The sequence below is a fragment of the Microcaecilia unicolor genome, chromosome 5 (assembly GCF_901765095.1).
Source record: "Microcaecilia unicolor chromosome 5, aMicUni1.1, whole genome shotgun sequence".
NCBI lineage: Eukaryota > Metazoa > Chordata > Amphibia > Gymnophiona > Siphonopidae > Microcaecilia > Microcaecilia unicolor.
In genome coordinates, this window is record NC_044035.1 from 247416695 (window position 1) to 247432230 (window position 15536).

General features: G+C 46.3%; 1 protein-coding gene across 3 annotated transcripts in view; it reads right to left on the bottom strand.

The window, feature by feature from the left end:
- The window catches only part of B4GALT4 (beta-1,4-galactosyltransferase 4), a 90736-nt gene extending 81286 nt beyond the window's left edge, over nt 1-9450 (bottom strand). For 2 of the 3 annotated variants that reach the window (XM_030203927.1, XM_030203929.1), the window contains exons 1-2: nt 9342-9450; nt 6322-6769 (exon numbers count right to left, since the gene is read on the bottom strand). In XM_030203927.1, the coding sequence (XP_030059787.1) occupies nt 6322-6583 (262 nt within the window). In that variant the 5' untranslated portion in view covers nt 6584-6769; nt 9342-9450. The remainder of the gene's footprint in view (nt 1-6321; nt 6770-9341) is intronic. The other variant, XM_030203928.1, reaches the window with a different exon arrangement.
- Nucleotides 9451-15536: the final 6086 nt, after the last annotated feature.

A 15536-nucleotide genomic window follows, 5' to 3' on the forward strand; every position in this document is an offset into this window, starting at 1 on the left:
TGCTTCTTTCACAAGCTCCACTTATCTAGTAAATGCATTTTAACTTTAACAGATCATCCAACATTGCTTTCCTTATGGCTTCACTAGAATGCAGATCAATTAACATCCAGACAATGCGCAGTTACTGATTTTCCTTTTCTTTTCCACACACTTGACCCTTCTGTTCTCTTAAAGGCACAGTTGTCCTGCTCCAAACTTTCCTCACAGCTATTCAGTTATAATGCTGGATTTTTTACTGTCATGACTCTTGGAGCTTGGTAATAAGAAGCCCCAATATCATGGAGCATAACCCTGGCGCAGCAATCACCTGAAGTCTCTATTATTTTATAAAGTCTCTTTTATTGAATAAATCACAGATAATTTACTCACAGATAGATGTTCAGGATACAGAGACTTCTTAATCTGGAGGCTGTGGAAGGTGGAGATCTGAAGAGAGGTAGTTGTACTGCAGGGGGAGGGGAAAGTAGTTGAACAGGTAGAAATAGTCCAAAGCTGGGTGACTGCAATGTGCAATATCTCATTTGGAAGAAGATATTTACAGGGTAAAAAATCCAGGTTCGTTACAGGGAGTTTGATCAGGACAGAGCTGTCTGGAGCGTGATGGTGTTGGCTCCATGTCCCTGGCTGTAATGGAGGAAGAAGCCCCTCGTGGCTGAAAGGACAAAGAAGTGTTGGGGCTTCACACAGGGAGGAGCAGATAGAGACCAATGGGGACAGAGCCTGCTATCGGATAGCAAGGGGTAGTCCTAGAGATAGGAGGGAAAGGTCATACCTGGCTGACCTCTGTGGACAGAATAGTAAGACTGAGCAGGAAGACAAAAGAGCCAAGCTTGGCAGAGAGAGAGAGAGAGGGAGAGAGAGAAGGTCTGAGCAGTCTCACAACCAGTGATAGCAGTTCTTACACAGCCAAACAAGTGTGGTTGCACTGCCTGTGAACTACATTACCCACAGTGCATTGCTCATGTATTTTTCCAGTGGGGAAACTGCAGCAATGATAGTCCTTGGGACTGAGAATAACAGTAAAGGCATTACACACATTTTAGGATCACGTTATAAACTAGTGCGAGGCTGTCGGAGGACAGAACACACATTGAATTTATTGTTTAGTCAGTCTCAAACACAGATTCACACATGCTTAGGATCTAGGTTCATTTCTGAACTGGTATGCACAAAACTAACCCAGCTGGAGAAATTGCCCTGAGAAAATTAGTTTTTCTTGTGATACCCATTCTTGTTCTCCAGGATTAAATTGGGTTTGTTTTGAGTTTAAGCTTGTTCATGCTCCACTATCCATATCCAAAGTATACTTGAATTCTGTCACAGCTTTGATTTTGGTTAAACAGTAGGGCACGCATTTCACCAACAGCAAATGTAACCTTGTAATCATTTGTTAGATATTAGTAGGTGAAAATTATCATCTTTTGTCAACTATTACAGAAGCCTACCAAGGCAGAACTGTTTGTCCCCATCAAAACCACAAGGAGAGCAGATTAAAGAATGCACTCATGTTACCCACAGTGGGGAGGGATTTCTCTTATGTTTATTATATCATACCAGCCAGTGTGGAGGATGCAGTGCACTAAGAAAATGGGGAATCGAGTTCAATTCCCACTGCAGCTCCTTGTGACCATGGGCAAGTCACTTAACCCTCCACTGCCCAGGTACAAAAACTTAGGGCCCTTTTACCAAACAACAGTAAAAAGTAGCCTTAGCGTGCTCTTACGCAGGTCTTTCCTGCACACTAAGGCCATTTTTACCTCTGGTGTAAAATGGCTGAATTTCCTATTTTTTGTATTAATGGGAACATGCAAATTTTGTCATTAGCACTTGGCCATTAGAACAGATTAGCGCCACCCGTTTTGTAGGTGGAAAAGACTCATGCACTAAGAATGCGCTAATCGGTTAGCGCATGGCAATTTAGCTGCACTAACAGATAGCACAGAGAACGCCCACTCTCCGCAACCCCAAACACACCCCCTGCACAAAAAATGTTTAGTGCATGCATAGCACATGCACGTGGCAAAAATTACCATGACACGCCCTGCTGTGCGCCATTTTTGCCTTTGGCATTCCTGTGTTAGTGCTTATCACAGCTTTGTAAAAAGGGCCCCCTTAGATTGTTAGCCCACTAGGGACAGAGAAAATACCTGCATATAATAAAAATGTGAACCATACAACCAAATCCATGATCCTTTACATCAGCGAAATATTTAAAATTTCTAGAGTTGTAGCCTTATATTCAAATGCAATTCCAGGGATTGAGTCCAAGGATTATCATTGTCAGACTCAGACCCTCAAGCATCAGTTAGTCTACTTCAATATGTAATAACTGTCAATAAGTTGCATGTGATTACGTTTAGCTTTTGAGACCATGGTTTAATCAAGCAGACTTGAAGGGAGTATATTTCTCCAATGCTAGTCACAGATGTATTGAGATCTTGTTAATGGACTAACTCACCTTAAACCTATTTGCTGACCTTTATTTCTACAACTGAAGATGTAAACCAACTAAACAGTAAACAAGGTTAACTGTGTAGCTGGAAGACTAAAAACACCATGAGATAAGGCTTAATAACTATGAGGTCCTTTTACTATGCCACGGCAAAAACTGGCTTTGTCGCACCTTTACACAGCAAATGATGGCAGATAAAGATCCCCACGGTCCATCCAGTCTGCCCAACAAGGTGGCCAGAGCCATGCTCGCCACTCTGTGTGAGCACCAGTCACCCATGCTTAAACACTGATTGTCAAGTCTTCACTATTCCCGCATGGTAAGGTCATTTTTACCACAGCAGTAAAACCAGCCAAATTTTCTATTTTTTTTCTATTAATGGCCATGCAATAATATTTTAAAAACAAACTCCAAGGCAATAATAGTTCCAGAACCATTACTGCGCAGCCATTAAAACAATAAAATAAAAAATGACCACATAAGCATTTACCAACACGTATTGTGCAGGCGGTAAAGGCTCATGTAGTAATCCTGCGCTAACCAGTTAGTGAGCGGTAATGTGGATGCACTAACTAATTAGTGCAGGAATGCCCACTCCACAAAAATAAATAAACAAACACCTGGATTAGTGCAAACTAATTCGTCAGTTACCGAAGGATGCATGAACACAGGGCTGCCGAGAGACTGAGCTGGGCCCGGGGCAGGGCCGCTGCCGCAACTGAGGTGCCTTGGGGCTTGCGGGGATCCCGAGACCCCGTCAGTGGAAGAATCCAGCTTTGCTCTTCACTCCATGCCTGCCCTGCCCCTGCGGCTGCTTTTGTTCTCTCATCGCAAAAGGTCTGTTTCAAAACCAAGCATGTGCCTGAGGGGGAAAAGCAGTCACTGGACACAATAGTAGAAGCGAGCAAAGAGCAGCGCTGGAGGGGAGCCCGACACCCGAGTTTTTTTCTCTGCTGCTCCTGTCGGGACCCAATCACTCGGGGCCCGTCAGGACAGAGAGGGAGAGAGAGAGAGAGAGAGAATCTTGCGCTGGGCCCACTTGGAGGCCAGGCCCAGGGGAATTTTTCTCTCCCCCCCCCCCCCCCTCGGCAGCCCTGCATGAGCATGACTTGCAGTACACCCTGCAGTACACTATTTTAAGCTGCAATAGCACCTAATGCAGCTTAGTAAAAAGGATCCCTATATACACTATCATCTCGACATTACTATGGGGCTTATTTTCAAAGAGAAAAACATTCAAAAAGTGGCACAAATCTGCATTTGGATCTTTTTCTCACAAAACCATCCGTCAGAAGTGTGTTCAAATCACAGGTGGGCATGTTCAGGGCGGGATCTGGGCCAGGGCCGGTCCTAGGGTCTCTGGTGCCCCCCTGCAGACTATCAGTTAGCTTGCCCCCCCCCCCCCCCCCCCCGTCTAGCATCTTCTTTCTCTCTTCTCCCTCCGTCTCCTCTGAGTTCCAGGCCCCTCTCCCTCTCCTCTGAGTTTCCGCCCTTGCGGAAACAAGAAATGAGGGCGGGACCAGAGGCAGAGCTGAGAGCGAAGAGAAGGGAAAAGCGCCGACTCGCCGAGCCTGCTCGCCTTTCACTGCTGCCGCCGGGACCCCGGTAAGATGACTTTTAAATTCTGGGCGGCATGCAGGAAGGTGAGGGGCAGGTGGACTGTGTTGAGGGAGATGGGAGAAGAGGTCGGGCAGGGAAAATTGCATGATGCAGGCAGGCGCCCCCCTGCGGTGCTTACCCCGCTTACCGGGTTGGGCAGGCCCTGATCTGGGCGTTCCTAACAGTTGGATGTTTTTCTGCCATAATGGAACAAAGCAAAAACAAAACATCCAGGGCTAAGTTGGACATTTTGATCTAGACCTGTTTTATTAAATAAGCCACAAAAAATACCCTAAATGACCAGATGACCACTGGAGAGAATCAGGGATTACCTCCCCTTACTCCCCCAGGGATCACTAACCCCCTCCTACACCCCAAAAATGTGATTAAAAACATTACTTACCAGCCTCAGATGTTATACTCAGGTAATTAGAGCAACATTCATGTCCCTGGAGTAATTTAGTGGTGGGTGCAGTGCACTGCAGACAGGTGGACCCAGGTCCATACCTCTCCCTACCCGTTACACTTGTGGTGGAAACTGTGAGACCTCCAAAACTCACCACAAACCCACTGTGCCTATATATAGGTGCCCCCTTCACCCATAAGGGCTACTGTAGTGGTGTACGGTTGGGGGTTGGGGGTTTTGAGGGGCTCAGCAGACAAGATAAGGGAGCAACGATGAGATGTGTACCTGGGACCATTTATTTGAAGTCCACTGCAGTGCCCCCTAGGGTGCCCCATTACTCTCATGGGATGTCTGTGTGGCCAGTCTACTAAGAATGCTGGCTCCTCCTACATCCCAATGGCTTGATTTTGAGCATTTTTCACATGGATATTTTGGACCAAAAAGATAAACGCGCACAGCATTAAAAACATCTAGCAAACAGCCATTAAAAAAAAAAAAAACAATAAGACCTTTTTTTTCTGTTTTGAAAATGGCTATATTCCCCACTTGAATTTTGGACATTTGTAGCAAAACGTCCAAAGTTGGACTTAGACTGCATATTGAAAATGCCCCTCTATATGAATACATATAATTAAAAGTGTTATATTGGTCTTACTCAGAGAGTCAACAATTTTTTAAGTTGCTTATTTAGATTTAATAGTCAGTTCTTAATCTTGTCCTTGGTATCCAAGTGGTCTTCAATCAAGTGAAGTATACAGAGGTATGAAAGCTGAATCATTTGTGATCCACATTAGGCCGTATTGGCAATATGTGAAATATAACCCCAAGGTTTTGAAAATAAATTTCTAAATAAGATAAAGAAAATATTCCAATCCAAGAAAATTTCAAGCAGTAAAGTAAAAAAACAAAAAAAAACCATTTAAGCCCAAATAAAACAGTAGCAAGTTCAGCCCATTTCAAAGAAGAATAATTTTGAGATGTGTGATAAATTTCAAAAGAAGCATTACAACTGAACAAAAAAATGTCATCATGTATTTTGCCATCTTTTTCTGAAAGCAAGAGAAATACATTGGAGAAGCTTTCCAGATTTAGGGCCCTGTTTACTAAGGCACGTTAGCATTTTTAACATGCCTACAATTAGTGTACGTGTTAAACATGTAGGCGCCTATAGGGATATTGTAGGTGCCTACACAGTTAATGCGCCTATACCGTGGCTTAGTAAACAGGGCCCTTAAAGCCTTCTGAAAAAAAAGGGGTTTTTTACTCTGCTTGTTCTCTGCCAGAGTTCATTAGAAAAAAAGTCTTTCAACATGCACCCACAAAAGGTGGGAGAAGCACCAGGAAAGGAAAGGAGGAGGGGACAGACCAGTCTGACCTTATGGAAGGGACAGGGCTGAGGTTCAGGGAGGGAGTTGTTTCTCAACTTTTAGCTGTGTGTCAGGGTGGGGGAAGCTTCAGGTCTATTGGGCCAACAAATATTTCAACTCCCCCCCCCAGTTCGGGCCCTTAAATTTTTAATCATGCCACCCCCAAAGGGCAGTTTTGCATTTCTCACATGTTGATGTCATAGCCCAGAATGCATTAAGTTCTTGGCTGTGGAAACACATAAGAAAATCATGTGAAATTTAGCTAAGGATTTAAATTAGAGCTCATCTTAGTTAAATTTTGTATAAAACTGGTACTGACCAACAAATATTTTCTTGGGTTATACATTGGCCCCTTTGTTATTAAATTTTGTCTGTTTGAGAAAGTGTGGGCCTTCCTGTTGACCTAAGTAGGAAGAAGTTACCTGCAAGAGGAGAGACTAAAATGGTGAGCAGAAACTGACATTACAGAGCACGACACAGTAAAACTGCTTACTTACGCAGGTATGGAGACAGGGCCGGGCACAGCCTCAGATCAGACTTTTCTGCAGGTATTTCAATGGCAGCAGAAGTCTCTTTCTCCGGGTCCTTCTCAATCATCATCTTTCTAAAGTGCTCCACAAAGGTCTTTGTTTTCTGGGAGACCCATATGGCATCTTCCATGTAGGAAAACGAGGTCCAGATCACCATCACCACACACAAAGCAAAGAGGAGACAAAGCTTGAACTTGAAGAAGTGAGAGGTAGAAGAGTTCACGCCCATGGCTTTCTCTCAACGGATCCTTAACCACAACCTTGTCTTTGGTCACTTGCTGTTAAGTCTACCTCCAAACTCCAGAGGTGAAAACATCCCTGGAAGATGGTAGTGGCTCAGTGCCTTCTCCCACGTGTTGAATTCATCCAGTGCCTAGTCCACAGATCTGATAAATCCATTAACATGAGAAAACACCTAAAATAAAGTGTAGGACCAATGAAAATCACTGAATTTCAGAGCAAGTTGAATCACATGTTGGAAAAGATACCTAGAGTCCACCTCAGATGATCTGGGAGCAGCTGTAACTGGGTCCCCCATGCACTGCTGAAGCATGGCCCTCCCCCCTTCCCTGTGCATTAGCACATCTTTTTACCTTCTTACCAGCCAAAGCCGCTGCCCGGAGGGGGAGAGAAGGACAATGCTGTAGTCAGGGACACTTTTACTTATGAGTCCCTGTTAAGATGGACTCAGAGTAGCTGCCCCCTTTTTCCATAGGTAAAAGTGATCATGCTCCTAGTTACCCCCTATTCCGCCAGAACAATGAAGACCACAGACACTGTTCTGAGCTTTTCCTGTTATAGTTCTGTCCAAGGTTATTCTGTGTGATATCACAACTGAAACATGGAAAGAAAAAACCTGACAGCAGATATTGCAACTGAGCTAAAGGGGATCTTGGGCCATCTTCTTATGTTTTTGAAAACAGCAAACACCTGAAGTATTGAAAACTCCAATCCAAACTAGAGCTGTACCGAATGGCATATTTTAATATTTGGCCGAATACGAATAATGGGTGAGCTTTAACATAGCAAATAATAAAAGAAGCAAAGTGAAATCAAAGATCAAATGTTTATTTCAGTAGGATTTAGCACAGTAGTGTACCGGATTACTCGTATTCAAATTCAAATTGCTATTCGGACGAATATGAATAGTGTATTTGGAGCACTATTGGGGGCTGAAACGAATCAACTATTCGGTACAGACCTAATCCATAATCACCTGTCTGCTTTGTGGCTACACTGTTAATTACTTTATAAATTATCTGGCATAATGTCTAACACTCACTAGTTTTTGGAGCCCAGCTAGTTCCAATCATCATCAGTAATTTTTTATCCCGAGGTTGAGTTCTGTACATTTACAACTGAAGGCAGACAGGAAGTGATTTTGGATTTAGATCACACATTTTTTCAGTAGTAGTTCAAGGTGAATTTACATTCAGGTACAGACAGTAGGTTATTTTTCTGTCCCTCAAGGGCTTACAATAAGTTCATACCCAAGGCAATGAAGGGTTAAAAATCTCTTGCTCAACATCACAAGCAGATGCAGTAGGATTAAACCAGATTTCCTTGTGTAAGCTTTGACTGTAAGGAAAATGACACCCTGTACATCCAATATTGACACAAAGTGATGAACAGTGTTGCCAGGTGGGCGGTTTTACAGCCCAATTGGGCGGTTTTCCGCGACCCGCCGCAGGAAATTTTTGCCCGCGGCGGGTTGCAGTTTTTTGGGCTTCTTTTTTGTGTTTTGGGCGGTTTTTCGGCCGCGGGGGCGGGGTTAGTGACGTTCTGGGCGGGGCCGATGACGGCGGGGGTGTCAGGGGCGGGGTTTGAGTTTGGGCAGGTTTGGGGCTGGATTTAGGCTGGTTTGGGTGGGAAAAAAATTTTCCACCTGGCAACCTTGGTGATGAATACATCAGAAACATTTAACTCTCAGAGAATACAGACCCCCAGATTCACTCAGCGCTCTTGTTAAATGTACTGGGGCCCAGGGCACATTTTTGGACAAAGAGCCCAAAGCCCACCAGCAGGCTATATTTCCTTCAACTTCAAGCAGGCTTGGGGCCCCTGTAGCAAGTAGGCCCAGCCCCCTCCCCCTAACACCTCCACTCCTCCCCTTGCCAGGGCTTGTGGTGGGTATGAGATGAAAAGTCTCACTCATTAGGCAGTGAGTCACACTCATTTGAAAGCTCTCTCACTCTCACGCTTTTTGAGACTTATTTCTCACTCATCAGAGCTTCAGTACCAGTGCACTGATCTTGATCACTGCTTTCATGAGAGGAAAGACTTAAGAAAAGTAAACCAGGTGGTTCAATTGTAAGAAATCTGAGCACATCTACCTGCCTACTGCTTCCCCCTGCTCACCTGTCTCTTTTCCCTTTACTGCAAGTACATGTGGTCTGAAATCAGTGTACATACTTTTATCTACTGGGTAGTAGACAATTTTTAGCTCAAAAAAATTTAACCAAACTGCTCCCCATTTTGTCTGTATTCTTTCAGAGGCTCCAAAGCAAAAACAGTATCATAGAATGCAGCCTTGATTCATTTGCAAAGCAATACAGTACTGTACTAAAATCATTCTAGATTTATACCCTGGATTTACATCTGAAAAACTCATTCTTTGGCCTTCAATCTCACTACTTGGCATAGTTCACCCTTGGCACAGGAAGTCAGCGATGCCATGGAGACCCAGGGCAAGTGCCCTGTTTTTGTAACGCCTTCGCCCCTTCTCCTGCCTCCTGACAAGTTGACCTGGGCTCTGCACTGCACACAGGGCTGATAGCTACCATTCCTCTGCCAAAGGCTACAGCATATTCAAACACTCCACCTCCCTCCCCAGCAGCAGGGCTGAAAGATCAAATTCCTCAGCTGAGCCCCGCCGTTACAAATACTGAAAACAAAATCTAGCAGCCTATCACCGAGCAGGATCCTGCAGAGCATTTTTCTTCCTATGCAAATCAAGAGCTCCCAGTCCCCACATCACCCACACTTACTCGATTGCTGCTGTTGCTACTGGAATCGAGTTCCTTTGTGAAAGGCTGAAAGCCAGGACTGTCCACCACAAAAGATCTCTGCCTCAGCCCAGACGTATACTGCACGTCATCATTGTGCCTGATGAAAGAAAGAGACGCCTTCAGCTTATCAAAGGGTCCCTCCTCCCCGAGTCCCTAGCCAGACTCCTCCTCTCTTGCGATGCTCTCTGCCTGCTGCCACCTCGCAGCCCACAATGGCAGAGAGCATTTGATACATAGGGACCATCCTGCAGCTGCCAGGGTTACCAACTGGCATTAGATTTGCCCAATAGGGTTGATTCCGTCCTGGGGTTACCTTACTCTGCATGCGCAGACCTGTAGTGCTGTTTAATCGTCCTCCCTAGGAAAAAGCAAGAGGACAAATCCCTGCATACACAACGTGATCAATTCAGGCCAGGATTGGCCAGATCTGGAACTACCTGGCAGCTGTAGTTGCTAGAAAAGCCATGAGTTATATAAGAAGTAATTTTCCTTCTTCACTGTAAGGCAAAATAAAATTGTGTCTCCCCTCCCCCTTGAAGGTGCAGAATAATTATGCACTTATGGACATAGGAGCCAACTTTTCAAAATTATTGGGGGTGCTAAGCCCAGTGGAAATAACCCTTCCTCGGACACACACAATGAATTTTCTCAATATTAGGGGTGCTCAAGCACCCACAGAGTCGGCCCCTATGCTTATGGAGAGCCCATTCAGGGTGTGACCCCAAAGGCTGGTTTTGTGACCCCTTTTGGGCTCCGAACCTACAGTTTGAGAAACTTTGCTGTAAATGAAGATGATTTTTAAGCATCTCTTCATATGCTGAGCACATCTTGTCAAGAGTGTAAGACACACCCAGCCAGTAGGGTTTTCAGAATATCTACAATGAATATGCATGAAAGAGATCTGCACACAATGGAAGAAGTGCATGCAAATTCATGCATAGTGGTTGAGGCTATCCTGAAAACCTGACTGGCTGGGTGTGCCCTGAGTGGAGAAGCACTGCAGTGGAGGCAGTACATGTACATTTATCCAGAAATCTTGAAAACCAGACTGGCTTGGTGTCAAGGTTGCCAGGTGGGCGGTTTTACCACCCAATTGGGCGGTTTTCCGCGACCCGCCGCGGGAAATTTTTGCCCGCGGCGGGTCGCGGTTTTTTGGGCTTCTTTTTTTTCTTTTCCGCGGTTTTTCGGGCGGTTTTTTCAGCCGTGGGGGGCGGGGTTAGTGACGTTTTGGGCGGGGTTAGTGACGTTTTGGGCGGGGCCGATGACGGGGGAGGCGGGGCCGGTGACGGCGGGGGCGGGGTTGATGACGGCGGGGGCGGGGGTGATAACCCGGGGGTGGGGGGTGTCAGGGGCAGGGTTTGAGTTTGGGCAGGTTTTGGGCTGTTTTTGCGTTGGATTGGGTGGGAAAAAAATTTTCCACCTGGCAACACTGCTTGGTGTGCTCCAAGGACTGGGTTGACAATCTCTGTTCTATACAGTTGACCAGCTCAGAAGCAACATAGAACAGTGGTTCTTAACCCTCTCCCCTAGAAGTGCACCTAGACAGTCAGGTTTTCAAATTAAATTACCAAAAAGCAGCAGCATAGACAAATTTTAGGTGGGCCAGCCCCCTGCTCAAGTTAAAAGTAAATACCTTAGCTAGTAGGGATCCACAAGCCCTGCCAACAGGAGAAATCAGCAGCCCACCATAAACGCCTGTGGTAGCATGAGGCCTCAACAGAACAGATACAGGCAGGAGATAGTGTAAACGAAAAGAAAAGCCTTTATCATGAACCAAAAGCTATCAAACATCTGTTATTGTCACAGATCTGGTGTGCAAACTTAGGCAGGATTCAAATGGAACTTCATTTCATACAAAAATTATCTTTTACTCTCTCTCAGGATCCCTGAAGCCCAGCTACATTAACTCACACTTGTTAATACTCACAGTGATGGCTCTTAGCAAGCTCCCTTTGTAATCTATATTCCTCCCACTTTGACCCATCTTCAAACACTGTAGTCAGGCTAGGACTCTCTTGGAACACCCAATCCTTTGGTTCTGGACCTCCACGTTCTATTCCCACTCTTGGGCCTTAACTTCCTGCTCTCTGCCTGAGCTCCACCCTCCTAGCAAGGCAGGCTAAGGTACCTATTCTTAATGTGGCCTGGTGAGGGAGTGCTCTTAAGGGAAAATAGGGTTTGCCTAGGCACTTCCTCACACCCCCATAAGAAAATCATGGCAGTCAGCGGCATCGCTCTGAGTCACCAAAACCAGCACTCTGCACACGCTCAGTTCTCACACATTAATCCCCTGATCCTATAAAGGTTGCCAAAAATTATGTGCACAAATTTAGATGTGTTCCCAATTTGTGTGCACAATTGAATTGAATAACAAGCCACTTAGTGCAAATAATTGGCTTTTCAACAAGCAATTCTTGGCACCAATTAGATTTAATTGGGACTAATACACGTAAAGTTAGGTGTGGGATCCGCGTCTAGAATTTACGCATGGTCCAAAAAAGGGGGTGTGGAAATGGGAAGGTTGGGAGTTTTGGGGTGATATAGGGATGTATCTTCAATTCACATATGTAATTACAGAATAATGGTACTCCGCACGTAAATTTATTTTTCATTGTTGCAAATGGCTGCACCTAAATTTATGTGCGACTCTTTGCTTAAGAGTGTAGTCTATAAATTGTGCTGAATTTTAGATGCAGTTTATAGAATATCATTTACACAGGTATGTTTCGGCACCAATTTTTTTTAGGCGCCATACAGGGCCGGCCTTAGGCAGGGGTGACAGGGGCAGTCGCAAAGGGCCCTGCGCTCCTAGGGAGCCTGCATCTCTAGCACATCTGCCCTCCTCTCTGGGAACACCTGCCTGCTCTGTATCTTAATGTGCATCTACATTTCATTAGAGAGCATCAGGCAGTGGCAGCGATTTTCATATCCTGTCAACCAGGGGCGTAGCCACGGGTGGGCCTGGGTGGGCCTAGGCCCACCCAGTTTGGGTTCAGGCCCACCCAGCAGTGGAGAACTTTAATTTCAACAGCAGTGGAGGGAGCAGGCTGAGGTCCGATCCTGCTTCTGCCTCCCTCTCTCCCACAGCGCTTCTCAGACACTGCCTACCTACTGCCGCCACGATCTAGCATCTTCCTCCCACCTCAGCACTGCAGTAGCGGAGCAGCGGTAGCAATTCATGCTGCCTCCTGCTTCGTTCTAACCCGGAAGCGTCTCCTCTGCCGCGTCCCGCCCCCATTATTACAACTTCCTGTTTCTGCTGGGGCAGGACGTGGCAGAGGAGACACTTCCGGGTTAGAACGAAGCAGGAGGCAGCATGAATCGCTACCGCTGCTCCACTGCTGCAGTGCTGAGACGGGAGGAAGATGCTAGATCGTGGCGGCGGTAGGTAGGCAGCATCTGAGAAGCGCTGTGGGAGAGAGGGAGGCAGAAGCAAGATCGGACCTCAGCCTGCTAAGGGTGGTGCTGTGCCCCATTGAAGAGATGGAGAGTTGGGGGGAGGTCTCCTTAAGATAGATGCTGCATGGGGGGGGCATGAGGTGGAGAGGGGCAAGAGAGAGAGAGAGAATTGTGGGACATAGGGGGGGTAGTGGGGAAGGAGAAATGGTAAATGTTGGACTTGGACAGGGGGTGGTGAGGAAGAGAAGATAGATGGTGAAAAATTGGACATGATGGTGGAGGGCAGGAAGAGATGTTGTAGGGGGAAGCGAGAGATGTTGGATGGGGCACAAGGGAGGGGGAGAGGCAGAAATGTTGGGCATGGCAGTGGAAGGGAGGAAGAGAGAAAATGTTGCATGGGGGGAGGGGGAAGAGAAGTGTTGGACCCATGGCACAAGAGAGGGAGAAATGGTAGAAAGTGGGAGAGAGGGAGAGATATTGGCCCTGGCGGTGAATGAGAGGGAGAGAGAAACACAGGAGCTGGAGAGGGGAGAAAGGAGGAGATGTTGGATTCAGGAGCAGAAGGGTGATAGAGAGGTGCCGGACAGTGGGAGTGAGGGGAGATAGAGGGAGAAATGTTGGAACATGAGGGAGAGGGCAGGAGGGAGAGGAAGAGGGTGGCAAGGAAATAAATAAAAAGATAGTGATTACAGAGGATAGAAATATGGTAATGAAAGGGAATGGAGGGCTGAGGAAGGAGTGAGATGGGGAAATGGAAAAGCTAGTGGGTGAGAGAAAAAGATTAAAATCTGATAGGTAGCTGTAAAATAAAAAGGAGGAGAACAGTGAGAGGGTGAAATTTGAGTTGACAGCAAGGCAGAAAAAAGAAAAAAGAGAGGAAACAGCTAAAAAATAAGAAGTCAATATGTCAGAAGCAGGTGTAGTGAAGGTAAAAGAAGACAAATGGACAGCAGCCGCTCGAAAGAGAATTAGAAGACGACAGACAGGAAAGCAGAAAAGAAACTGCAACCAACATGATGGAAAAATACAATGTCCAGACCACAAAGGTAGAAAAAAGCAATGTATTTTGAATGTTTTAAATGGAATATGTTGGCTTTGGGAAATCTACATAGCAAATGTGTTTGTATCATGTTCAGGAGAAAGGAAATGCATTTCTGTTTTTATTTCTCCAGTGTTGAAGTACATGCTAAGTTTAACTTTTTGGGGTTCCGAGTTCAATTTTTGTCTAAATATTTTTATTTCTGATACATGATCCCTTGTTCTGTATTTGGTGAGGGTCTGTTGGTGTGACAGTAATGGCAGGTTGGGAAATCGGAGGGCAGGCAGGGAGGAGAGGGGATCAGAGAGGGGGCCCTAGCATGTCTAACACCAGTTCTGACCCTTGCTGTATAGCTGGTAGGGATCCCAAGCCTCCCCAGCTGAGGACTTCCTCCAAAGACGGCCAGAACCTCCTTCTACCAAGCTCTGCAGTCGGTGACAGCATGCTTGAGTCACCGACAGCTATGCACGCATAGGGTGCTGGCATCAGTGGCTTACTGATGTTGCTGCTGCCTGCCAAGTTTGGTAAAAGGGAGTCCTGGCCACCTTGACAGAAAGTCTTCAGCTGATAGAGCTTGAGGATCCTTATTAGCTAATGTATTTATATTTTGCGGTAGGGCAGGGCAGAGAAAATATTGTGCCCACCCACTTTGGGCTCAGGCCCATCCAAAATTGGCTGTCTGGCTACACCACTGCTGTCAACTGCCGAGCCCAGAGCTTCCTCGCTGTTGCGTCCCTCCCTCTTTTGATGTCACTTCCTGCTTCCACAAGAGCGGGATGCAGCAGTGAAGAGGCTCTGGGCTTGGCAGCTGACAGGATATGAAAATTGCTGCCACTGTCTGCCGCTATCTACTGAAATGTGGTGGATGCACATCAAGGTATGGAGTGAGGTGGGGTTCGAAGAGCTCTAAACTTCCTTTTAAACTCTGATAAATTATGGCTTATGGTGGTGGGCATGGTCTGGGGGGGGGGCACAGAGGGATGGGCAGGGGGCCCCACTAAACTGGTCTGCACAGGGCCCCACAATTGCTAAGACCGGCCCTGGTGCCATATATAGAATCTAGCTCTAAGTGAGCATGCACAGAATGCCGGCAGCAATCATTTGGAGAACTACTGCTGCTGACTGTTGTAGCTTTCTGATGGGGATTATGGTGGGCTGCAGATGTCTTTAACTGGTGGGCCTTGGGGATTCCCACTAGCGAAACCAATGGTGTGCTGCTGCTTGATGAGCCTGAGCCAAAAGTGGATGGGTCCAGGCCCAGACAGGCCTACCCCTGGCTATGTCCCTGTGTGGTAACATGAACGAAGGCGGGTCCTGGAGCCAGGATAAATTACAGCCACACAACAGGTTAAGGTGAACAAAATACAGTTTTATTGAAGGTGTCGGGTAAGGGTCCTATTCAACTCACAGGTGGGGAAGAAAAGTGAACACAAAACAAGTCCTTCTGTACAAGAGGTCCCCCTGTGGCCTGCCCCTGCAGGGCCACAGCATGCAACATATGTGGCTAGGCTCTGGTCTGGCTCCCCAGAGTTACCAGCACAATCATTAGCAGTTCACTGAGGCCAGCCTGTGACCAGCTAGGTCAATGATATTAAAGTACAAAGTTCCAAGTCTGCCTATGTGACTGTAGCGGTTGCAGTTCATACATAGTTGGTGCAGGTATATGCAACAGCACCGCTGCTTCCCTCTGGGCTTCCTTAACCTAGCTGTGACCTGAGCTTTTATACTTCTTAATT